A 27,653-nucleotide genomic window follows, 5' to 3' on the forward strand; every position below is an offset into this window, starting at 1 on the left:
CCCCTTCCCCTAGATGGCAAGCAGTCCTATATATGTTAAATATGTTGCAGTATATCCTAGATACAATATATGTTTGCAGAACCGAACAGTTCTCTTGTTGCACAGGGAGAATTGGATTCAGAAGGTAAAAATAACCCAGGAAGAAAAACAAAAATGCAAATAGTAGTAATATAGTTACACATTTCCCCTTAATTTTTACTTTAGCCTTACAAAACACCACATACTTACACATTCTCTTAGCAAGTAAGATTTTTTTCTGGGAGTTCCCTAGCTTTCATCTACTTCCTTCCAAGAATTGGTCTATCATGACCCCACACACCCTTTGTTTTATCAAAAATAGACCTATCCTATGCTTTAATGTGTTTCTATTATTATCAAGCATTATGACCCATTTTCATTATGGTTATGGAGTAAGAAGAATTTTGTTTGGGACTAGCTGTTACTGTTAAATTTACATTTAATTTTGAAATGTTTCATCATGGTCTCTGGGATCAGCTACTTGTCTCTATAACTGACTGTGACACCCAAGTGCTCTTGTAATTCCATTTTCTTTCAAGTAAAATTCTGCATAGTGCCTATTTTGGCTTCCATACAAAAAACTAAGTAATGTCATAGAGACAGAGTAAGCCATTTTAAAACAGGCCAATTGAAAAAGCCTGTTCTTTTCACTCTTTCCAACAATGATGTCTGTGTTTTAGCAAATGACAGTTGCAGATTTGTGTGTATGTATGTGTACGTGTGTATATATATAATCAGGAAAGAAAAAGTAAGAAAGTAACCCAAATAAGAAGCATCTTCACTTTTGAGTTTAAATAATCACCATGACAATATCAGTTGTCTTGATCTATATCTTGCCAATTTACTCAGATGGCTCCAGAGGGGAAAGTGAGGCAGATGACCTTGTCCAGCCCTCCCTCACTTAAATCCAAATCACTTGCATATCATGGCATCTCCTCCTTGATGTCAAGGAAGGACAAGCAACAATAAGAATTACTGAGCTATTTTTAGTGACAGGGATATTTTATCATGTTTTATAAAATAAGGATAGCCTGTGAAAAAGGCTCTCTCCTCTCCCAAGATATCTAATGTTTGCTATAAGTTTCCTATCCATCGGATTTTAAAAAATTTAATATTTAATGCATTCACTGCCATGCTTGTGTGCAGATCTTCATTTCTCATTCTTAAAGGTAGTTATTGCCTTTATAGCAGTTAAATCATAAATCCATCCTCAGTTTCTTGCACTGAGTTGCATACCTTTAGAAATGAGTCAACTGTGTATTCAGATATAGAAGTAATATATATTTTAGTGACCATAATATTTCCTAACAAATTGATTGCCTATGTGCCCTTAGCCATCCCATGGTTGTTCATTATGTGACTCCTCTGTCTTCATCCTTGTCTATTAAAGCATACCAAATGGAATGTTTTATTTAAATGCCTCTCCTTTGTACATATAGCACACGCTTATTTTTTCAGTGCATGGTACAGAAATAAGATTTCATTACCTTTCTGGCAAATATTTCGTAGCTCTTTCTAAATGAACAAAGAGTGCCAGAGAAACAGGAAACTAGGAAGAAGCTTCTTAAAAATGGCCTTGGGAAGAAAATAGGAAAGGTAAAAGAAGTAAAGTGGTAATTCAGGGCAATAAATAGAGCACTGGGCCTGAAGTCAAGAATAACTTAGTTCAAATCTGACCTCAGATGCTTCCTCATTGTGTGACTGGGAAAATCACTTAATCCTCTCTTCCTCAGTTTTCTCATCTGCAAAATGAGCTGGAAAAGGAAAGGGCAAATTACTCTAGTGTCTTTACCAAGAAAACCACAAAAGATTTCATAAAGAATCGGGCATGACTGAAAGAGGACTAAATATTTATATGATTATACATATATAAATGCTTTTTATACATTTTTATACATTATTATTTATACATATAAATGTTTTTTATTCATTAACTCATTCTTTGGCAGAAAACTAAGCGTCCATCAAAGGAAAATGAATAAATCATCATTAATGAAGATATAAATAAACCTTCACTCATTCATGTGCTGTCAGCAGTTAGATGAAAGAATGGGTCATGAAGGCTACCACCAGAAACAATGAAGATTGAAGCATAAGGATGGGATTAGGATTTGGTTCTCTGGACCATAATTAGATATGAAATTCTGCAGGTATAAAAACAAACAATTCTCAGATTATTCAGAGATTATTTAACCAACTTAGATTTTTAAAGTATATTTATAGAAATTAGAAGCAATGGCAAATACTAGAATCTAAGCATAAAAGTAAAGTACAGTATGAATGATGTTTGGAATGAGTGCTAAAGCTTAGATTGAGCAGATGAATTCAATGAAAGTGAAGAATATCAAGGATCCTTTTTATTTATATTGAGAGAAAAAAGTAACAAAAAGGATGGGACTGTTGCTGGGGGTCAATAGGACAATGATAAGCATTCATGAAACTCTTTATTTTGTGTCTGTTTTCTCTTCTAATGAAAATTGTCATGGATTGGAAATAAGATAACAAAAATTATTAAGAGCTAATTGAAACCAAGATCATAAAGGAGATAGTTAAAAAAAAAAAAAGGCATTCGATGCCAAATTGGCAGAAGCAGTTGTTAAGCCTCTCTCCAGCTGAAAGGGGAAATTTTGTGGAGTTCCTCAGGGATCCTTTCTTGACCCTGCACCAATTTCGATGAAAGCATGAATGGTATTGTGGGCCACATTCAAATTAGGCAGTATAATAATTTGAGCTCAAGGTTTAAAATGCAATAAGTACTATAGATGATAAAATACATCTAAAGGGAAAACCTGCTTATAAGGGATTAAACTTCTAAATGTAAAAGTTTATAAGAATGCCACTCCTCTTTCTTTTATTTTTTTAGGTTTTAAAATTATTTTTTAAATAAGTACAAAATAAGAAAAGGAGGAATATTCCTTTGTACATAGCAAAACATAAGAGAAGATTCAATATAAAGCAATAAATTTCCATTTCAAGAAAACTTGTATAATTAATACTATACATTATTTTTGAAGATGTCCATTTTTTTTGGCTTCCTGGTAGGTTTTCTTTTTTCCTTTGGTATGCACTTTTTACTTTATTTTCCTTCCCTCCCCACTCCCCAGGAAGACTACAATAAAATATGGATATACATACATACATATATACATACATACATGTCTAGAAACACACACATATACATATACTCATATTACATATCTATATAGATATGACCATACTAATTTCCACTTGTCATCATTTCTCTGGAGGTGTATAGTTTCCTTTCATAAGTTCAAGTCTTTCCACATTTTTCTAAATCAACCACATCATCATTTCCTTTACCACAGAAATATTCCATCCCAATCACATTCTAAGGAATTGTCTATGAAAGAATTTTCAACCTAGTTTTCTGCATTCCTTCTACTTGTGGTTGCATAGGTTTGTTCATAAAAGGAAATTTTAATTTAAAATAATCAAAATTATCCATTTTGTATTTTAACAATGCCTTTATCTTATAATTTGTTTTAAGATCTGGTACTATTGAATCTGCTTCCTTTACATCCTTTCCCCCAGTTTCTTTGCAGTTCCTGAACAAAATTTTCTAAACGAACTTTGTTATTATTTTTCTAACTTAGTAAGATTATTTTTAGTAATTTAATTGGGATGTCATTATATAAATAGATTAATTAGGTAAAATTGTCATTTTAAAATTATGTTGACTTTACTTACTCATGAATAATAAGAATTACTTCAATTATTTAGATTTAACTTTATTTGTATAACAAGTGCTTTATGTTTATATTTATATAATTCCTGTGTCAGTTTTAGCAGGTATACTATCAGATATTTTAAACTTTGTTTTAAATGGTATAATAATGTTGAATGATGTAGTTGACAATTGTAGTTTCTCTATTTTCTTGATTAACTTTTTATTTTTTACTTATTTTTTTCTGATTATACATCTACATAAATTTTAACTCCCTCAACATAAGGGAGAAAAATCAGAATAAAAGGGAAAAAATATGGTAGAGAAAAAAAAGAAGAAAAAGGAAAAAAGTGAACAAAGTATGTGTTGATTTACATTCAGTCTCTATAGTTTTCTCTCTCTGGATGCAAATGGCATTTTCTATCCAATGTCTCTTGGGTTTGGAGCATTGATTCACTGAGAAGAATCAAATTTTTCATAGTTGATCATTGCACAATCTTGCAGTTACTATGTACAATATATTCCTGGTTCTGCTTGCTTTGATCAGCATCAATTCATGTAAATTTTTCCAGGCCTTTCTAAAATCAGCTTGTTCATCATTTTTTACAGAACAATAATAGTCCATTAATTTTATGTGCCATAACTTATTCAGCCATTCCCCAAGTGATGGGTATCTACTCACTTTCCAATTCCTTGCTACCACAAAAATGATGCCCAAAACATTTTTGCACATTTGGGTCCTTCCCCCTCCTTTATGATTCCCTTGGGAAACAGACCCAGTAGTAGCACTGCTGTATCAGAAGTTATGCATAGTTTTTTATCCTTTGGGCATAGCTCCAAATTGCTCTCAAGAATAATGGAATCATTTTACAATTCCACCAATGAATTAGTGTCCCAGTTTTTCTACATCTCCAAAATTTATCATTATTTTTTCCTGTCATCTTAGCCAGTCTGAGAGGGGGAGGTGGTGCCTCAGAATTATTTTATTTCATATTTTTCTAATCTAAATCTAATGATTTAGAACATTTTGCATATTACTAGAGATGGCTTTAATTTTATCATCTGAATATGATCTATTTATATTCTTTGACATTTATCAGTTGGGAAATGACTTGTATTCTTACATTTGATTCATTCTGTAAATATTTTAGAAATGATCCCTTTATCAGAAATACTGGCTCTAAATTTTTCCCCAGCCTTAAACTTCCCTTTTAATGTTGGTTTTGTTTATGCAAAAACTTTTATTTTAATGTAATCAAAATTATCCATTTTGCATTTTATAATGTTCTCTAGTTCTTCTTTGGTTATAAATTCCTTTCTTCTTCAAAGATATGATAGGTAAAATATCCTTTGTTCTTTTAATTTGCTTATGGTGTCACTCTTGATGTTCCCATTTTAACCTCATTTTGGTATGAGATCTGAGATGTAGGTTTATGCCAAGTTTCTGACATATTATTTTCCACTTTCCCAGAATTTTTTGTGAAATAGTGAATTCTTATTTCTGAAGCTGGAGTCATTTATTGTGTCATGTGTATCTATCCTATTCCACTGATCATCACTCTATTTTTTAGCCACTATCAAATGGTTTTGATTGTTGGAATCCTTACTAACTGCTAACTAATTAGAGTTGATCTAATCTTACAAGAAGATGTTTTGGGCAGAACCTGAAACAAGGTACTAAGTAGAACTAATTAATACAAGGCTTGTGTTCACACCTTTACTCATTGGAGTTCAATGAGTTCACACCTCCCTTGAAGCTCGTTGGGCCAGAGAGCACTATGGGAGAAAACCCATAATCCCATTCTCTCAGAAGAGTCAGATAAAAGGCCAGCAATGAGGGCTCTATGGCAGAATACATTATTTCCTCTTGGCTGGCTGGTCGCAGAAGAAAGTTCAGCTGGACTCGAGAGGAGCAACTGGTGGCAGAAGAAGGGTTTTCAGAGGATAAAGCTACGAGTGCAGAGTTCAGTGGACAACCAGATTCATCTTCATCTCACACCACTGTAGTTGGTGGCTGGGCTCCCCAGAAGGAGTCAAGAGAGACATTCCATCTCTGTGTTGGTTGGAGGCAGAAGAAAGCAGAGGCAGAGGCTGAAGGACAGAACCTTTGGATTTGGAGACATCCGAAGGGCTCTAAGCCTCTAAATCGGCTGTGCTTTAAGAACAAGAACTCCAACATTTGAACTAACTCATAACATTTGATGATTGCTGCTTTATAATATAGCTTTAGTCCTAGTATTGCTAGATTACCATCTTTTGTATTTTTTTTCCATTAATTCTCTCGATGTTTTTATCCTTGAAATAAGGGAAGAGTTTCCATGACATGCAAGCAAATTTGATATATGTGCACGAGGGCTCTGCAAAATAACTAGCCTCACTTTCTCCTTTTGAGCCCTCTGGATCCAGTGGCCTGATATATTTCAGGATGACTGGAGATGGCCCTGAATGCAGTGGAAGATCTTGGTCTTTTTAAGCTAAGATCTTTAACAGGTCTCAGCTCCTCCAAGGCAACACCAATCAGTGATTAAGGCTAGGTAAGAAATGAAGGAGAAAAGCGAGGTCATTTTTACTTAATAAAAAAATATAATAACAATCTGGAAAAAGAAGATGTGCACAGTCCTCACGCACATATATCCAATTTGCTTACATGTCATGGAATCACCTCCCTGACGTCATTATATTCCTTGAGAAGGAAGGAGAAATAACCTCTGTGAGGAGGAAGAGGGACTACTCCACTGGGAAATCAATGGGGAATAACCAATTGGGCAAAGTAGCTTTTTTCTTTTCTTTTTTTTTTCATTCCCTTCCTTTCCCTCTCTTCATACATATTATAACCTCACCTGCAGTGCTCTGCCCAGAGGAATATAATTTTTATGGCTGATATCGCCCAAGAAATCTTGGGGTTTATAGACTGGAACCACAACTTAAACCCAAGTCATTCTGGCTCTCCTTGATTGACCAACAATAAGTCCCAGGTGGAGCCCCATTTGATGTTTGGGCATTGAGTGAATGAAAATAGGAATAGGTTCTAACATACATTTTTGGAATACCAAAATTAATATTATTTTTCCAATAAAATATGAAAGAATTTGTCTGGTCAATCTTACCATTATAGATTTAGAACTGAAAGGGTCCTCAAAGGTTTTGGAACTTGTTTTTTCATCACATAAAAAAACTGAGGACCAAAAAGGTTAACTGTCCTATCCAAGATCTCACAAATAGTATCAAGGTGGGATTTGAACACAAGCCCTCTTAAATCCTACAATATATGTTAAGTTGTTTACAATTTTGTTTTTTTAAAAATATATTATACATCTCAGCAAGATACCTTCCCTCTGGAATGAGGTAGATTGCACCACTTTGTAAAAAGAATCAAGGTGCTAGATTTGTAGATTTTGTGATTTTTTAAAAAAGTATAATTTTTAGTACTTTTTATCAGGGCCTACACTAAGCCTGTCATTGTCAGTTAATTCATTTCAGTACCGTGGAATTGAATCAGTCTTCTTCCCACTGTATCATGATGCATTTTCTGCCAGATTACAAGCATCTTGAGAACAGGAATATGTTTCTGATTTCTTTGTAGCTCATGTAGTGCCTAGAACAAAGTCTTGCATATTTGGATATTTGTTGATTGGTTTATTCAGGATGTTAGTTGAGTCCTATATTTTTCTATGAAGACCCACTTAATATTCTACTCCCCACTTATTTCTCACTTCTTTGACCTTTTTTTTTTTTTATCAAATTATTATTTCTATATACCATTATGTACTGAAAGTATATCTTGTCTCTCCAATGACAGACATTACAAACATTTTTGAGTACAGGCAAAGAACTAGACTTTCTTTAAATTCCCAAAACGTCTAACTCACTGTTAACAGATAAATGCTTGTTTGAACTGAATATGTGTTGAAATTACACATGTACACACTTATGCATGAACAACATACATGCATATACATTCAAACATGTCAATAAACTTTCTCACTGTTTATTTTATGTGAAACTTTATTATTAACATTTTATGACATAGGATTACTATTCCAGTTATTATTGTAGACTAAAAAAATAATAATTGATATATCCAATATGATGAACTTTGATAAATTCCAATAAAAACCAAATAGTTAGTGAATCAAAGTATGTTACATGAATACTTTACAAAAAAAATGTGGTACTTTAGCATCATATTTCAATGAATTTTACTATTAAATTATGAGCATTATATATCAACATGTTTATGTATTAAAACAAAGCACTATTTTATAAGCATTTAATATTTAAAATAATGAATACCTGGTGTAAATGAATATATATATATATATATATATATAAATATTTTTTTAAAAGCAGAACATATCCTCTACACATTTACTGAGGCATTACAAAAAATATATTTATCTGAACATATAACTTGTTTAACTGAAGCATTTTTTTCTGAGACCTTCATACTTAATATTCTTGGCTTTATTCAATATAGATACATGATGCCACCATGTAACTGTGCTGCAAAGTAATTATTTTAAAACAAGAAGGAACATGAGTAATCTCTGACACTTAAGAGATGCTACGGGGCATCTGAGAATGTACAAGTATAACACATCCAGCTTAGAAAATATATCTGTCTTATGAGCATTGTCTCTAGTCACTCACTTCATTATGATAATCCATAGGAATCTGCTAATTTTCAAAATATATCTCCTACAAAGCTAACAGTTTGACTCTTGACCAGTTCTTTAGGGGAAATATCAACAACTCTTCTATATAAAGAGAGATCTCATCAGGAAAAAAGATACACAAAGTGAACAAAAAAGCATTGAATGGGCAATGGTCATTTGTACTAAAATATCTTATGTATGCATATGTACATCTTTACTGATAACTCAATATTTCATATAGAGGGAAATTAATTGTCAACAACATATCCTCAAAATAAAAGCATTTAGTTAAATTTATATAGAAAGACACTTGTATATGTATACATATACACAGATATAAATATGTATACATATGTATATTTTACATACAGACCCAGAATAATGAAAATCAGATTTGTATTACAAAGGAAAGGGTTCAGCTTTAACTTTAAATAACTTTAAAATGAGATTTTTGCTTAATTAAATGTTAGTGCATAGGCAGAACATTTAAAAATGCCCAATGTATATTTTTAATAAGATTATGGTCACTAAATCACAAACAAGATAATCCTGTCCCCAAAAAAGATACCTTTTGGTCATTAATGACTACCATGGAATAGTACTAAATAGGACTACACATGATCAATATATTGGAAGGGTGTTACCTTGTTGGCCCAATTTGGCCTAGAAACATTCTATCTCACCTGGAGAATAACCTGGCCTCCCAGAAATTTATCCCGCAATATACATAAAAAGAGAAGAATAGCTTTTTGTTTGTTTTTAAAACTAAATTTTGATACATAAGTAAAAAGCCATTTTCTTTCTCTTCTTTATTTTACTCCACCTTTAAATTGGACTACAATCATATATTAACTCAAGCAAACTCATCCATCTATATAGCCTCACAAGCTGGCTAAACTAAACTTTAACTTGGAAAAAATGCTGTAATAGAAATGTAATATATTATCATAGTTCCATCAACATTTTGATGATTAAGAGAAATGGACATTTTTATTACTGTTCAATTATAATAGGAAGTTAAACATGTAAATAATATGAAAAATAAGGGAAAGTTGTTCTTTTCTTAGAGAAACCTATCCTGAATAAGAGAAGCATCCTAATTATAAGACATTTGAAAAGAAATACTTTATATCCTTAGAGTGCTTTCTTATAATTAACTACCAACAAAATTTTTAGAAGATAAGGTTCTGCTTCAATGAACAGATGACATTTATAATTGTTATCTTTTTTATACAAATAATTCATATGAAAATTCAGCTGAAAAAAAAAACAGCTCAAGCTCTTAAATTATCTTATCCCCTAGCCTCTTACTTATTTCTCTTTTTTAAAAGCAACTTCCTATTTCCAAGATAGTGGTAGATTTTTAGCTGCTATTCATATGTTACCTCATCTATGTAATCCATGTATAATTATCATAAATAACAATATTTCTATACATGAGAGACAATGGGAGGCTAGTGGAAAGAGAGCCAGACTATAATCATTAAGAACTGGAATTACATCTCACCTTAGACACATAGAAGCCTCCTAACTCTTGGCAATCCAGTGAACATGCCAGTGCCCCCAATACTCTCTAAAACTGCTAAGTTGCACAGAAGAACCCAAACTACATTGATAAAGGAAATAATTCACTGGGAATTTCCAACTGTTAAAAGCACAGATTAGGCTTGTTTGTTTTTAAAAAGATATACAAATTAGTATGTGTCAAAGTTGGGGGAGGGGGAGCGTACAGAGTAGCATCTAGCAACATGATTTCACTTCTTATGAAGGCCAATTTTGCCATGATTAATCAATAAACATTTATTAAGCACAGGGATTTATGTGCAAAGCACTATGCTAAGCTCTGGAAATATAAAAAGACAGTCCCTGACCTCAAGAAAATCACAATCTAATGGGAGAGACAATAGATAATACTTGCATTATCATCATAAGACTCTTTAAAGTAGTTTTAAAATTAGTGAATAATAGTATCATGCCAAAATTAAGGAAATACCATGGCTTAAACCATAAAGTTTCTATCATAAATTCAACCTGAAGTACAAAAATACAACTGATAACCTCTTTCATAAGCTAAATGTTTACAGACCAGTAAATGTCAACAATAACAAACTCCTGTTTCCTTGATTTTTCATGTTTTCACATTGATCAAAGAAAAATTTCCAATAACTTTGCCAGGTATTTGGAAATGTCTTCTAATATATTTTCCCTCTTGGTTAGTTAAAAATATAAATTCTCAAATCTTCTTGCTATCTAGTGCCCTCCTTGAAATTAAGAGAGATATATGTGGGTATATATAGATACATTGCCTCCTATAGTTCTTCAAAGCATAATTTATGTTCTAGGAACAGTTTCAGCTTACTAAAGGAAGACAGAGGCAAGGGGAGATAAAATGAGGAATTAGAGTATTATTGGTTTTATACTATAGATGATATCTATTACAGAGAAAGAATTCCTTAGTTTATGTCTTTATATTTGTTAGAGAACATTTTTATCCCCTTGTAAGATATTTTCCACATTACGGGTTTAAGCTTGATGATTTATCATTTACTTCAAATGTCAATGAAGCCAATTGAAATAATTTATAACTATTCAAAGTTGAATACATGAATTTCAGCTTATTAAATGTCCATAACAACATATGTGTCAATTATTCTTTCTGTATCTACTTCTCATTTTGACTTTTACATAGTTGTAGTCAAGTAAGGCTTTTTTTTTTTTCTTATTTGGCCTTTTTTGCGGTTTTTTTCATATCTAATTTTCTAAATATCTTTATATTCCTCATGTATATTGATTTGAATCACAATATATCATTATATAAAAGCCATATTTTATGTAGCCCACTGTCAATTATTAAACATTTCAGTTGGTTCCAGTTGGTATGTATGTTTTTGCAATGACAAATAATGCTGATATAATTATATTTGAATACATAGTTTTCCATTGCTACCACTTTTTAAAGAGTTATAACATGTTTTTAAAATACAATGTTTTAGCAATAAGTTACCTTCCTAAAACATGTCATATACCCTAACTTGTGTAACATTTGTTATTTTTCATGGATGTGTCAAAGTTTGGTAAACAATATTACTGGCATAATATTGAAAAATCTTAAATTTAAGAAAAGTTTTGAGAAAGATCTACTGGCTTTGGTGACCACTGTCAAAAGGATAGGTTAAGAGACTCTTTGATTTTTTTAGTTGTTTAGGAAAACAAAGTATTATTAGAAAGTACAGCTAGTTACTTCTATCATCCCCAGAATAATAAAATGGCCAGTAATAAAACAAAAGTCTATATTTTTATTATTCTGTTTCCTAATAATGACTTTGTTACACATATGCCTCCAACTTTGCTATTGAAGAGTTCAGTGACACTCGCTACATGTAAGCATTAGTTTATATATATATATATATATATGTATATTTAAAATCAGTAGAAAATCATTACTGACAACTACTTATACAAACATTACATTAAAGCTTTTGTTTAATGGCTAAAAGTTTCAGAATGTATATATACTTAGTAGAATAATTTGTCAGAACTTTCAAAGTTTCTTTAAATACCTATAAATATGTATATATGTCAGTGGCTATAGTAAAAAAAAAAAAAGTAATTCAAGAATCTGGATTCTGACTCCAAGGCTGGCCTTCAGCTGACAATATCTTTCATATATACACATAGATCACAGCAGATATGAACAATATTGGGCCAGAGAATGCTTTGGGGATCATAAAGGTCATAAAGAAAGCATATGAAAGGTATGTTAACTACCAGTTCTCCTATTTATCTATATTTGAATCCTGGGGGATTCCAGGAACTGAGCTAAAAAAGATCTATTTTCATTCATTTTCCCAATGCTAAAAAAGATGGAAGAGAATGACACAGCCTACAAAATATTTAAACCTCTCTTTTAGAAGCATTCAAATTTATATACATAGTTCTCACATATTCAACCCCAAAATAAGAAAAGAAAGAAAAACAAAAAAAAAATTTTAGGGATATTTAAAAAGGATAACCACAATCCAGAAATAAATGATCAAATTTTCTAAAGTAGAAGAGTTGATTACATTATTCTTTACATTTTGAAAAAATAGAATAGTCTAAATTTGTCAGTATCGATGCCTTTAATAGGATGAAATGGGGAAAAAAAAGTACTCCATTGTTTCATTTTTTGAAATGTTCTTTGATTTTCTGTAAATTTCAAGAATCAATGGCAATATCTTTTAAAATTGACATTTGATTCTAATCTATGATGAAAGAGTGATTTGTGAGAGTTCAAGCTGACGTTAGAAACTGCAACACATTTTCAGTGATAATCTCCCAGTTAAAAAGCAGCAAAATGAGTTAGCTACTTATATCCTTACAGGAGAAATATTGAGATTTAGATTCCTAAATCTGTTTTTTTTCTTTTTTGCTTAATAAGTAACAATGATAGAAAAATATAGATAAACAATTTCTCTAGGGCAGGAAGTTTATCCAGAGTCATGACATGATTTACTAGGAAAAGCCCAGGCTTCTTGTCCATTGTTCCAGAAGCAGCTATTTGCCTTCTTAGTGAGAATTTTGCTTCATTCTTCTCCAGCAGGAGGAGGCGGTTGGCACAACTTGTACAACCTAATAAATGATAGAGAAATTATATCATTAGTTCTTCAGTGCTTGGTAAGAGATACTTAAAAATAGACAAATATTAATTGCAATTACTTGGGATAACCAGATTCTAATTATTTATGATATTTCTACAGCATATGGTAGAAATTATTTTTAAAAATGCTTTTAAGTTGGAAGGGCTGAATTTAAATTCAGGCTTTGCTACTCATTATTTGTATGTTCTCTGGCAAGTCAACTGGAACTAACTTCCTTGCATGAAAAATGAGAATTTTAGATCAGAAAAGAGCTTCTTAATTTTGTGTGTGTGTGTGTGTGTGTGAGAGAGAGAGAGAGAGAGAGAGAGAGAGAGAGAGAGAGAGAGAGAGAGAGAGAGAGAGAGAGAAAGAGAGAGAGAGAGAGAAAGAGAGAGAGAGAGAGAGAGAGAGAGCTAAAGAGAGAGATAAATCCCACGGATTCATTCTCAGAAAAATATTTTTAAATGTATAAGACAAAATACAAAGAATTGCTAAAGAAACAAAATATACTGGAATAGTTATCAAAATAAACTTTAAAATAACCAGGTACATAGGCCCCTAGTAAAGAGCACATGAACTATATAGTCCTTCCCAACTCCAGATTTTTGATTCTATAATCCCATGACAAAAGATTGCATTTACTTGTGTTCATATATTATTTTATTTTATAATTATCTGATTTTTTTTATTACTGCATATAGTATGTATTGGGAGTATGAGATAAAATATATGAACAAAAAAGCAAAAAAAAAAAAAGAAAAGAAGGTAGCATAGTTAAACTGATTCATCAAGGGGTCAAGATGTAGGGGAAAACAAAACAAACAAAACAAACAAACAAACAAAACACAAGAGATTGACTATTGAAAGAGGGATGGCCTGGGAAAGTACTAAGGTCATGAAGAGCTGATTCAAGGTCACCAATGTCAAGTATAATTTTTATTGTGAGCAAAAGGAAAATCCGAGCTAGTTTTATCTCTACCAATGTGGTTTCCTTTCTGAAATCAAAGGACTTGAGCTTTGCTATCTGGTAGCTGTGTGACATGGTTGAAAATCCTCAAACCTCTCTGAAGCACAAAATCATTACAAATCTAATGGGAATAATGATTCTGCATTAAAGATAAAATATAATATGTTGTCAAGCATTTGCCAATAATATATTACTGTTAATATAAGTAGTAATCATTTCCACGATTCATTCATACATCTGTTAATACTTTGTCATTCACCAATTCTTCCTTATCATCCTGCTCTCTTTTCATTATGAGATTTCTATCCTTTGTCTCACAGTTTTCTTTAACTACTAAAATATAATTGATATGTGCTGAAATTGCTAAAAGTAGCATAATAGACATATGCTATATAAAGAAACAATACTAAATATTAACATTTTTGCATTTTGTTACTTCTTTTTATCTGAATCTATCTTAGTAAATCCCTAGGGAGAAGGAGTTAATCTTTTGTTTACTTGAGGCTTAGAGATGTTAAATAATAACTTAAAAAAAAGGTGATCACAATTAAGTTATAATTGTTAGTCATTTGACTATCCATGATAGATATGACAATCATTCATTAACTTTTTTGGCAGTCAATGAGGGCCTTTTGTAGATGAAATGTTGTACAATTCCTACATGTACATATACAAAAACACTGGTTAACATTTAAGATCTTTCTGACATCATGAGGATTTTTAACTCACATCCACAAATCTTTCAGCTTCATTCAGTTAATGCCTAGGAATCATCATGACTTATTTTCCCCAAAGCAACTAATTACTGGTTAAAGTATGCAAAAAAAATATGATTTTGATGTGAGGTACCATTACATAACAGAAATGGATCATAGAAGCAGAAGCAACATTAGAGATAATTTAAACAAATGGACTGACAGTAAGGGACAACCAATCCACTACATCAGGTGAAAACATTTGACAGCTGGCTGTAAAGCTTTCCTTTCATATTTTATCTTGATAAATAAACTTGTTTGTCTTATCTGTTAGGTAATCCTTAGATAGTTCTCCCTTTACATACAAAGAAACTGAAGCTCTGGTTTAAACAATTCACCTAAGAACATACTGTTTCTAAGAAGCAAAGCTAGTTCAAACCTAAACCTGCTGATTCAAAGTCAATGATCTTTCTTGCTAATTTTTAATTTTTTTTTCATAATTATAACTTTTTATTGACAGTACCCATGCCTGGGTAATTTTTTACAACATTATCACTTGCACTCACTTCTGTTCTGACATTTCCTCTTCCTCCCTCCACCCCCCGCCCCCAGGATGGCAAGCAGTCCTATACATGTTAAATATGTCACAGTATATCCTAGATACAATATATGTGTGCAGAACCGAACAGTTCTCTTGTTGCACAGGAAGAAGTGGATTCACAAGGTAAAAGTAACCTGGGAAGAAAAACAAAAATGCAAACAGTTTATATTCATTTCCCAGTGTTCTTTCTTTGGGTGAACCTGCTTCTGTCCATCATTGATCAATTGAAACTGAGTTAGATCTCTTTGTCGAAGAAATCCACTCCCTTCAGAATACATCCTCATACAGTATCATTGTTGAAGTATATAATGATCTCGTGGTTCTGCTCATTTCACTTAGCATCAGTTCATATAAGTCTCTCCAAGCCTCTCTGTATTCATCTTGCTGGTCATTTCTTACAGAACAATAATAATCCATAATATCATATACTACAATTTATTCAGCCATTCTCTAATTGATGGGTATCCATTCAGTTTCCAGTTTCTAGCCACTGCAAACAAGGCTGCCACAAACATTTTGGCACATACTGGTCCCTTTCCCTTCTTTAGTATCTCTTTGGGGTATAACCCCAGTAGTAACACTGCTGAATCAAAGAGTATGCACAGTTTGATAAGTTTTTGAGCATAGTTACAAAGTGCTCTCCAGAATGGCTGAATGTATTCATAATTCCACCAACAATGTATTAGTGTCCCTATTTTCCCACATCCCCTCCAACATTCTGCATTATCTTTCCCTGTCATTCCAGACAATCTGACAGGTGTGAAGTGGTATCTCAGAGTTATCTTAATTGGCATTTCTCTGATTAATAATGACTTGGAGCATCTTTTCATATGGCTAGAAATAGTTTCAGTTTCTTCATCTGAGAATTGTCTGTTCATATCCTTTGACTATTTATCAACTGGAGAATGGCTCGGTTTCTTATAAATTAGAATCAATTCTCTATATATTTTGGAAATGAGGCCTTTATAAGAACCGTTGACTGTAAAAATGTTTTCCCAGTTTATTGCTTCCCTTCTAATCTTGTCTGCATTAGTTTTGTTTGTACAAAAACTTTTCAATTTGATATAATAGAAATTTTATATTTTGTAATCAATAATGATTTCTAGTTCTTCTTTGGTCATAAATTCCTTCTTCTTCCACAGGTCTGAGAGGTAAACTATTCTATGCTCTTCCAATTTATTTATAGTCCCATTCTTTATGCCTAGGTCATGAACCCATTTTGACCTTATCTTGTAGTACGGTGTTAAATGTGGGTCAATGCCTAGTTTCTGCCATACTAATTTCCAATTTTCCCAGCAATTTTTGTCAAATAGTGAGTTCTTATCCCCAAAACTGGGGTCTTTGGGTTTGTCAAACACTAGATTATTAAAGTTATTGGCTGTTTTGTCCTTTGAACCTAACCTATTCCATTGATCAACTAGTCTATTTCTTAGCCAATACCAAATAGTTTTGGCAATCACTGCTTTATAATATAATTTTAGATCTGGTACAGCTAGGCCACCTTCATTTGATTTTTTTCATTAATTACCTTGAAATTCTTGACCTTTTGTTTTTCCATATGAACTTTGTTGTTATTTTTTCTAGGTCATTAAAATAGTTTTTTGGGAGTCTGATTGGTATAACGCTAAATAAATAGATTAGTTTAGGTAGTATTGTCGTCTTTATTATATTTGCTTGGCCAATCCAAGAACATTTAATATTTTTCCACTTGGTTAGATCAGACTTAATTTGTGTGGAAAGTGTTTTGTAGTTTTGCTCATAAAGTTTCTGATTCTCCCTTGGCAGATAGATTCCTAAATATTTTATACTATTAGTAGTTACTTTAAATAAAATTTCTCTTTAAAACTTTAACTGTTGGATTTTGTTAATGATAGATAAGAATGCTGATGACTTATGTGGGTTTATTTTGTAACCTGCAACTTTGCTATATTTCTAATAAATTTTTAGTAAAATCTCTGGGGTTCTCTAAGTATATCATATCATCAGCAAAAAGTAATAATTTGGTTTCCTTATTGCCTACTCTAATTCCTTTAATCTCTTTCTCAACTCTTACTGCCAAAGCTAGCATTTCTAATACAATATTGAATAGCAACGGTGATAGCGGGCAGTCTTGTTTCACTCCTGATCTTATTGGGAATGGTTGCAGTTTGTCCTCATTACATATGATGCTTACTGATTGTTTTAAATAGATGCTACTGATTATTTTAAGGCAAAGTCCATTTATTCTTATACTCTCGAGTGTTTTTAATAGGAATGGATGGTGGATTTTATCAAATATTTTTTTCTGCATCTATTGAGATGATCATATGGTTTTTGTTAATTTGGTTATTAATATGGCCAATTATACTGATAGTTTTCCTAATATTGAATCAGCCCTGCTTCCTGGTATAAATCCTACTTGATCATGGTGTATTATCCTGGGGATGATTTTCTGTAGTCTTTTTGCTAATATCTTATTTAAGATTTTAGCATCAATATTCATTAGGGAGATTGGTCTATAATTTTCTTTCTCTGTTTTCAACTTACCTGGTTTAGCTATTAGTACCATGTCTGTGTCATAAAAGGAATTTGATAGGACTCCTTCATTCCCTATTTTTTCAAATAGTTTATTATAGCATTGGGGCTAATTGTTCTTTAAATGTTTGATAGAATTCACGTGTAAATCCATCTGGCCTTGGGGATTTTTTTTTTTTAGGAAGTTGATTAATAGCTTGTTCTATTTCTTTTTTCTGAAATGGGACTATTTAAGCAATTTACTTCCTCCTTTGGCTAATTTTTTAAAAAGCTAAATTTTGTTGATAATGGAGAGTTCCCAGTAACAAAACTCATCTCTTTACTTGAAGTTTTAAAGCTGACTCACTAATCTAGGAGTCAATGAGAAAAATTAACAAATTTTACTACTAAGAACTCAATTGCACTTGGGCAAATGAAATCTTTCTTCTTTCAGAGAATGTCAAAGATGAATTGTTACAATGTAAATTAGTTCTTAGCTATGAACATGAAGAAGTAGAATGTTACAATGAGAGAATTTCACCTAGAAATGTTTCCTTCACACTCCTAGGAGAAAATGATAACTAGCCCAAATGCTTCAAATATTCTTCTGCATTTGAAAGAGACAGTGAAGTTTCAAACTGCCTTGCCAGAGCTAGAGTAATAGAATAAACGTTTTTTCCATCTTTAATTTCAATCCTCTCATTTAACTGCAACATACACTGCTGTCAAACAAATGAAAAATGTAGTTTATTTATCCATGTAAAACATGAAATGGAAACTGCATAGCCAGCTGTCAAATGTTTTCACCAGAGGTAGCTAATGGTTTGCCCTATCTTATCTGGTCCATGTCAGCACATTCCATTACAATGCATCACACGTGTTTCAGGACAATGTAACTAATGCTGCCAGAGAGATGAATCTTTGATATATCTGCCTTGCACACTGATGAAAAAGCTACTCCCTGTGATCATGTAATGAAATAATAGCTCAGGATAGGAAATATAGAATTGGGTGGCATTTAGATTCAGTGATGTTTCTTGCAAAAGGTTTAGAGTCACTTGAGTTCAAACAGAAAATGTAGGGTTTAGGGAATTTACAATAGGTTGATAAGGTTGTAAGTAGAAAACGAGTTAAGAGTTAGATTAAATCACAAAGCACCAAAACATTTTTTATTGATAATTGTGTCTCAGTTGGGAGACTCTGCTTATGGTAGAAGGACCGTTTTTTTTTTTTTTTAATTGTCTTTTCCATTCATCTACCTCAATTACAAAATACGCATGCAATGGCCCTTAAAGACCTGGTTACAGGTCAGGGAAGAGAGGAGAATCTGTAACAATGAAAACAAATAGCCTGAAAAGTGAAAGAACATCAGAATTGGAATTGGAAGTTGTGGGACTATTGATAAATTATTTAACTTCACTACTTTTACAGTAAAATAGATTCAGTAAAACTTGCAGTATTTAATGCACAGAGTTATTGCAAGAAGAGTATTTTGCTCTATAAATGTAAAAGAGACAGTGTGGCAAAGTGTGGCTAAGTGGCTAATCTTAACAATAAGAGAATTTGGATTCAGATACTGCCTCTGACACCAAGACCATGGATAAGACACTGATTCAGAAAGAGCTCTAATTCAAAAAATTAAATTGAGGATTACCTATTTTGTAAAATTATAAATCTGCATCAAAGAATCTCTCTTCCCTTCCTTCTTCTTTTCCTTTACCCATATCTCCTTTAACAATATCCAACTTGGCAATAGCAATACAATGGGGCATTTCCTACTTTTTCTGGTCAGGAACAAAAGCCGCCACAGAATGGGAGAAAAACTGGTGATCACATCAGAGCTTTAGATAGAAATTATTGATTTCATGGATCCATGACTCAACTTCTCAACTGTCTCATTTTTCTCACTATTTACATTTACTGCTTGGACCATTTCCCTTAGTTGAATTTATCAGCCATATACCACTAATGCTTCTGTTAGATGTTGTTGTTGAGTTTTATTGATGAGTTTTGTTTTTATGTTGAAAACATTTACAGATTCTTCCCATTTCATGAGAGATTTATTGTAAAAAAAAGATCTTGTAACAGTAAACAATTAATAAAACTATTAATAGAATGATTTCATTTTGTATGGGCATATAACATTTCATATTTGTAAAAATTCTTCCCCAATTTCTGTATTAAAAAAATGAACAGAAATCTTTTTTTTTTCCTCCCCTACCCATCCCCAACTCTACTGGGGGTGAGGAAGAAGAAAAGTAAAACAAAACAAAAAACTCTTATGATAAATGTGCATAGTCAAGCAAACAAAATCACCTCCAAGGCTATATACAAAAATGTTTATGTCTCATTCTACATCATAAAACAAACATATATCTCTCATGTTTAGCATATTTGATCATTATTTCTTTTGGAACTAGAAGCCGCAAATTCAAGTATTAGCTTCAAGACTTTACTACAGACAAGTCATTTTACCTCATTCCTTTTACTGTAGAATTCTCTTGGGAACCATGAAGATTTGGATCATTATATTGATCATAATTCTTATAACTTTCAAAGTTATTTGTTTTTACAGTATTATTATTATATAAATTATTTTAGTTTTGCTTACTTCATTCTTTGTCATTTAATATATATTTCCATATCTTTTTGAAATGATACTATTTTTGAAATAATAGCTACCATTTATATAATACTTAATATTTGCTAGCCATTGTGTAAAATGTTTGAAAAATAATATCTCATTTAATCCTCACAACAACCCTGCGAAGCAGGTGCTTTTATTACTCTCATTTTACATAAGGGGAAACTCAAGCAAACAAATTAGTCATATAGTTGGTAAGCATCTGGTCAAATTTGAATTAAAGAGCTCCCAACTCCATGCCCAAAGCTCTATTTATTGTGCTATGTAGCTGCCCTATATCTTATAGCACAATAGGACTCTGTCACATTCATATACCACAACTTATTTGACCTTGACATAGTTGACGGTTATAATCACTGACATTCCATCTGATATAGGAAATAAAGGAAACAATAAAGGAAAATGATAAACTAGGAAAGCAGGAGCAATAATGTCCTGTTGATGGATTTCTGTATGAGTACATTCTAAAAAGCAATTTGGAATTATGAACAAAAAAATCGTTAAATGATCCATGTCCTTTTTATTCAAGTATACTGTTAGACCTATGTTCAAAAGAATTAAAAAAAAAAAAAGAAAAAATGTATAAAATATTTCTAGTATTTCTTTTGGTGTGGACAAAATCTTTACTTCTTACTGTCCTTATGGCTTTAGTGAAGTCAAGATCTATATTGCATAGATCTAATGGCATAATAGAGAGTTAGTCTGAGAGTCAGGAAGATCCAGATTCAAGTTATGCCTAGCATATCCTGGGCAGGTGACCGTGACTATCTCTTAATACATCAGGCAACTGTCTAAGATTTTAAATTAAAGAGAAATGGTTGGTTGCATTTGCAGAGGGAGCTTCTTTATTTAATACTTATACTGATAAAATCCTTGGGGGAATTAGGTGGAATGGAAGATAGACACCAGACTTGGAGCCAAGAAGTCTGGCTCCAATTTCTCATTTTCTTGAGTTCCAAACTGTTTCATCTACTTACTGGTTGTGTGTTGCTGGGTAAGTTACTTAACCCTGTTTATTTCAGTTTTCTCTTCTGTAAAATGAACTGGAGAAGAAGATGGCAACTTTTTGCAAAGAAAACCCCAAGAAGGGTCACAAAACAACTAAACAATAATAAAATAGTTAAAGTATGAAAAAGAGTAGAAATAAACATTTTAATGGAGAAATAAATCTGGACTGAAAAGTACTTTATGCAAAGGAAATTGAGTCAAAATCCATTAAGGAAGTTGAAAGTATTATGACAAATGGTGCAGGGCTGCTAACAGGACAATGGAAAAAATGAAGACTGTCAAGAATGGTTCAAAAGAGCAGTAAAATTAGTAAGTGAAAATGTCAAGAAAAAGTATAGAAATTAGAATCCAATTAAGGAAAGAAATCAGCAAGTCCAAGATGATACACAAGAACTAAGAACAAAAGATAGAAACTGTCTCTATAATAAAAAATATTCTGAAAAAGAGAATGACAGAATCAGACAGAAAATTTTATGGAACATTTTATTTTTAATCAGAACAACACATGAAACTTCTATAAAACATAAATATAAGATGAGAAAATAGAAGTGAAGGATTACAGGTCTTCTAGAAAAGATCATGCCAAGAAAATCTAAATACTCCACAATTACATTCATACAAAAACTTTGCCCATAAATATTAGAAGCAAACAGCAAGGTAAACAAAGACTGCAAAGAACACCAAAAGAAGAAAATCTCAAGTTTAACAAAACAAACAAAAACACAATAACATGCTATTATTTGTTGATCAAATTTAAGAAAAAAATGAATCCTTGTTATTATAACAGGATCCCAAGAGACTCATGTTTAGGTAAATAATGATCTTTACAACTAACATGCTTAAATGTATTGCACTTTTGAGTATGCAAACTTGGCCTCATAGAAAGAAGAAGCAATTTATGTCTGTTCTTTTTATTTACTACTTGCACACTGGCTTTTTGATCAGCATCATGGAGTTTTATAGTAATTTGCAGACAATGTTCAGCTATTACCTTGTTTTTTTTTTTTGGAATTTTAACACTTCAATGGATCTATTATCCAAATACTGTATACTACACATGTTCAAGTATCTGTAACGAATACCCATGTGAAATTATTCTTCAGCCATATAAAGCTTAAGAATTTAATCAAATCAACTGTGAGAGGTGCCATAAATAAGAGCAGCAGAATTAATGAAAATTGTTTGGAGGAGTCAGCACTAGGAAAAAATTGCTGGCAAAACCTTGGTTTATTCATACATTTTTGGGAGGGAAAAATGTTTTCTTATTTCAAAGTACTTCCATTGCCCACACATCAGAAAGAAATATAACTTCATAAACACTGCAGTCATCTTTCTTATTCTAATAGCTACTTTACAAAGAAGCAGCTAAAATTGTCTAGTCTTTTAATAGCAAAAAAAAAATCATTTTTTGGATAATCTTAGTAATGGAAACTGATTCAGTCCAGTACTTTACTTCAAAGACAGTGTAAACTTAACCCTTTCAAAGCAGATAGTGGTCTATTCTCTTATTTTCCCACTTTCACCACTTTTTTATAAATTATATAGATATACCTAGACTCTAAAACTTTGAATTTTCTTTTATTCATCCTTTTTTTTAAATCTCCATATCTGTTTGGATGCCAAATCCTTTTAATTCTGCATTTACAATATTGCTTGCACCTGTCTTTTCTATTTTCCTAACATTAACCACCTTGGCTTAAAAATTATATATATATATATATGTATATTGCTTCAACAATTACAACAGTCCCTGAACTAGGTTTTCTTTCCTTTCTCTTCTCTCCTAACAAGCCTTTGCAAAACTTTCTCTGTTTATCTACATATATGCATGTGTGTGTGTGTGTGTGTGTGTACATATATATATGTTTTTGTATATATAGACTTATCTATATGTCTATATGTATATATATATGCATACATATCTATACAGATAAATATCTTATTAGATAGATCAAACAAAAGATAGATTTGATGGCAAAGATAGTGGAGTGGTTTGCCATTTCCTTCTACAACTCATTTTACAGATGAGGAAAAGTTAAGTTACCTGGCCAAGTTGTTAAGTATCTGAGACATCCCAGAACTACTTATATCACAGGGTTCTTAGGAGAAAAACTTTTTGTACAATGAAATGATTCAAGGGGATTCCAATAAACTTGGGATGGAAAGTGCCGGACAGAACTATGGAGACTAAATGTGGATCAAAGCATAGTATTTTCACCTTTGTTATTGTTGGTTGTTAGCTTGTTTTTTTTGTTTCTTTTCATGGTTTTTTTTTCACTTTTAATCTAATTTTTCTTATAAAATATGAAAATTATGGAAATATGTTTAGAAGAATAGCACATCTTTAATCTATATGGAATTACTTGCTGTCTTGGGGAGGCAGGAAGTGGGGAGAGGGAGAAAAATTTGGAACACAAATTTTTGTAAAGGTGAATGTTGAAAACTATCTTTGCATATATTTGAAAAAAATAAAATGCTATAAGAAGAAAAATGTTTTATAAACTTTAACATGCTGTATGAATATTATTTACCATCATTTGTGAACTATGATGTTTCATATGAATATATTTTTTAATTATTAGTAAAAATCATGCTGGTAGTGGGGGGCAGTGAGGTGGCACAGTGGATAGAGCACCAGTCCTGAAATCAGGAGGACCTGAGTTCAAATCTGGTCTCAGACACTTAACATTTCCTAGCTGCGTGACTCTGGGCAATTCACTTAACCCCAATTGCCTCAGCAAGAAAAAAAAAAAAAAAAAGCATGTTGGTGCTAGGGTTAAAACTCAAATTCAAGAGCATGGCTCTCTCTACTACACTATGTTTTCATGCTATTGAAGTGCAGCCTGTTGTGTTTGCCATCTTAAAGACAATTAAGTTTAATGTTCCTCATCCTCTTTCTTTTTCATAATAATCATCATTCATATTTCTATAAATTTTATAATTTATAAAGTAATCTCTGTAAAACAACCCTTTGAGGAAGGTACCATATATTTCCTACTCTCCATTTTCCAGATGAAGAATCCTTAGGTGAAAAGTAGTGAAATGGTTTATCTATAATTATGTGGCTAATTATGGTAGGAGAGAGAGTATGAACCTATGTATTTTGAGACCAAGTCACAGAAATATAAAATCATATCATTAGATAATGGAAGAGAGATTAGTACCTTACATTATATCACTCTACTATAAGTAAAATATTCTCAGAACTCCCATTACTATAATAAAATGTTTCGGGGCATTGTTCCTTTTTTATTAAAGTTGTTTACTTTCAAAATATATACATAGATAATTTTTAAGATTCACCTTTGCAAAACCTTCTTTTCCAATTTTTTCCTTCCCTTCCACTCAATCCCTCCCCTAGATGTATATAATTCAATATGTTAAACATGTGTAATTCTTCTATGCATATTTCTACAATAATCATGGTGCACAAGAAAAATCAGATCAAAAAGGGGAAAAAATGAGAAAGAAAACAAAATGCAAGCAAACAACAATAAAAAAGATGAAAATAGTATGTTGTGATCCACACAATCCCCACAGTCCTCTCTTTCAGGGCACATGGCTCTCTTCGTCACAAGACAATTGGAATTGGCCTAAATCCACATCCATCAGAACTGATCATCATATAATTTTGCTGTTTCTGTGTATAATGATCTCCTGGTTCTACTCACTTCATTCAGCATTAGTTCATGTTAAGTTTCTCCAGGCCTCTTTGAAATCACCCTGCTGATCATTTCTTATAGAATGATAATATTCTATAAAATTCATATACCACAACTTATTCAGCCATTCTCCAACTGATGGGCAGCCATTTAGTTTTCTGGGCATTTTTCCAAGTGAGTTTTGACTTAAACTGAATATGATCATTGGAAAATATGTGATCTTAGGTTATAATCATATTATTCTGTTTGTTTTATTTTTACATCAGAAGTAAATACAAAAATAAATTTTCTCAAATACTCTATAAGTTGCACTACATGTTGGTGGGCAGCCTCTATTATTCTAATATGGAAGTTCTTAACAATTTTTGTGTGTTCAGACAGTAAGATGGTACAAGTGATGCAGCACTGGGACTGGAGTCAGGAAGACTTGAGTTCAAGACAACTTCTTGCTGTCTGACCTTGGAAAATCACAATGTTTCTGCCTCAGTTTGCTCACCTCTAAAATAGATATAAAATAGCACTTATTTCCCAGAGTTGTTGCGAAGATCAAATGAAATAATAATTGTAAAATGCTTAGCACAGTACTTATGGTACATAAGTACTATAATAATGTTAGTTATTATTTTTATTTTTATTTAGTAGTAGAAGGAAGAATAGGAATAAGTAGTAGTAGTAGCATCAGTAGTTGTAGCAGCAGCAGCAGTAGTAATAGTAGTAGTAGTAGTAGTAGTAGTAGTAGTAGTAGTAGTAGCAGTAGTAGTAGTAGTAGTAGTAGTAGTATATCATAGACCTTTTTGGCATTTTGGAAAAGCCTATAATCCTTTTTCTTGAATGATGTTTGTAATGTATAAAATAAAATACAAAGCACTACAAAGATATGGATTACACTGAAATGCATTTATCAAAATAGTAAAGCAAAATTGACCCCCAAAAGTTCATAATCCAGAACAAGTTTAGGCAAACCATTTAGCAGGTTAAAGAAGAATGAGATCTCTATTACTGTTTAAAAACTTAAGACAAATCATTTATACAAATAATCAATCTGAGCTTACACTTACCGTGGAGCAGATTGTGGTGTCCGGTCTCTGACTCCTAAATTCTTGGCTGTGTTCTGTACTCTTGCTCCCTGAAACAAATACCAATAATTTTTTTCTTAATCCAAATCTATATCAATATTATTTGAGTAATACATTAATAAATAATGGTGAATTCTATTCAACAATTATTTAAGTACCTACTAAAAGCCAGGTACTGTCCTAAATGTCAAGGAATATAAAGCATGGCAAAAAAATAACCAAAAAAAAAATAAATAAACCTAATGAAATCAGAATATTTATTGAGCAAGGAAGTTCCAGTCTAGAATATTAACTCCAAATGTTTGTTTTTCAGAGCCAGGAGAGAGGGGAGAGAAACTGTAGAAGAGAAATATGTTTAATCTAATTATTTTGCTGGAAACAGAGTAAGGACTTATTTTAATATTTTTAAATTCCCATACCAATATTTAAACAATTAATAGCTATTTTTATAATCATCAAGGCCATTAAAATGTTTAGTTAAAAATAGATATTTCTATCTACTATCATACCTAAATGGCTCAGTGAGTAAAAATCCATACTTAGGACTCTGAAAAGTAAAAATGAGAAGACTATAAATACTCACTATCTGTTGCTATCAGCAAGAGACAGGGCAATTTATCATAGGTCTATGCAACACCTGTTCTGCAACATTTCTACCTTAATTCCATAGTTAGCTATTTTAAATATTACAGCAATAAGAAAAAGAGGCAGGCCTGTACAGATTTCAAGAGTTTGGACTTTCTACCTTGCAGCTTACCATTCAAAGAATGGACCCATATCCATTGTTCTGTAAGAAATGATGATTTCAGGATGATTACAGAGAAGTCTGGAGAGACTTACATGAACTAATGTTAAGTGAAATGAGCAAAACCAGGAGATCATTATACACATATACATTATATCAACAATAATAATATATGCTGATCAGTTCTGACAAACATGGCTCTCTTCAACAATGAATGATTCAAACCAGTTGCAACTGTTTAGTAATGAAGAGAATCAGCTACACACAGAGGGTGAATTTGGGAAATGAGTGTGGACCACAACATAATATTTGCACTCTGTTGTTGTTTGCTTGAATTTTTGTTTTCTCTCTGTTTTTTTTTTAACTTTCTTTCTAGATCTGATTTGTGCAGCAACATAACTATATAAATATGTATACATATATTGGATTTAACATATATTTCAACATATTTATCATGTATCGGAGTACCTGCCATATAGAGGAAGGGGTGGGAGGAAGAAGGGGAAATGTTGGAACAGAAGGTTTTGCAAGGGTCAGTGTTGAAAAATTACCCATGCATATGTTTTTTTAAATTAAAAAAAAAAAAAACTATAAAAAAGAACGGACCAATCAACATAAACAAAGTAAAAGGGAAAGAAGAAAGGAAGAAAGGAGAGGGAGGAATCATGAAGTATCTTCTAGAATGACTTTTACTTATTCAGAAAGAGAATGCAATTAAAGCCTTTGGAAAAAGGGAATTAGAATGCTATTTTATCTCAGTTCTTGATATTTTCTCTCTCTATCAC

General features: G+C 32.0%; 1 protein-coding gene across 1 annotated transcript in view; it reads right to left on the reverse strand.

The window, feature by feature from the left end:
- Positions 1-7,690: 7,690 nt before the first annotated feature.
- The window catches only part of PREX2 (phosphatidylinositol-3,4,5-trisphosphate dependent Rac exchange factor 2), a 463,645-nt gene continuing 443,682 nt past the window's right edge, over positions 7,691-27,653 (reverse strand). Inside the window, exons 39-40 of the mRNA XM_051970075.1 lie at positions 26,106-26,173; positions 7,691-12,969 (exon numbers count right to left, since the gene is read on the reverse strand). Coding sequence (XP_051826035.1) covers positions 12,924-12,969; positions 26,106-26,173 — 114 coding nt within the window. The 3' untranslated portion in view covers positions 7,691-12,923. The remainder of the gene's footprint in view (positions 12,970-26,105; positions 26,174-27,653) is intronic.

This window comes from Antechinus flavipes, chromosome 1 (assembly GCF_016432865.1).
Source record: "Antechinus flavipes isolate AdamAnt ecotype Samford, QLD, Australia chromosome 1, AdamAnt_v2, whole genome shotgun sequence".
Classification (NCBI taxonomy): Eukaryota; Metazoa; Chordata; class Mammalia; order Dasyuromorphia; family Dasyuridae; genus Antechinus; species Antechinus flavipes.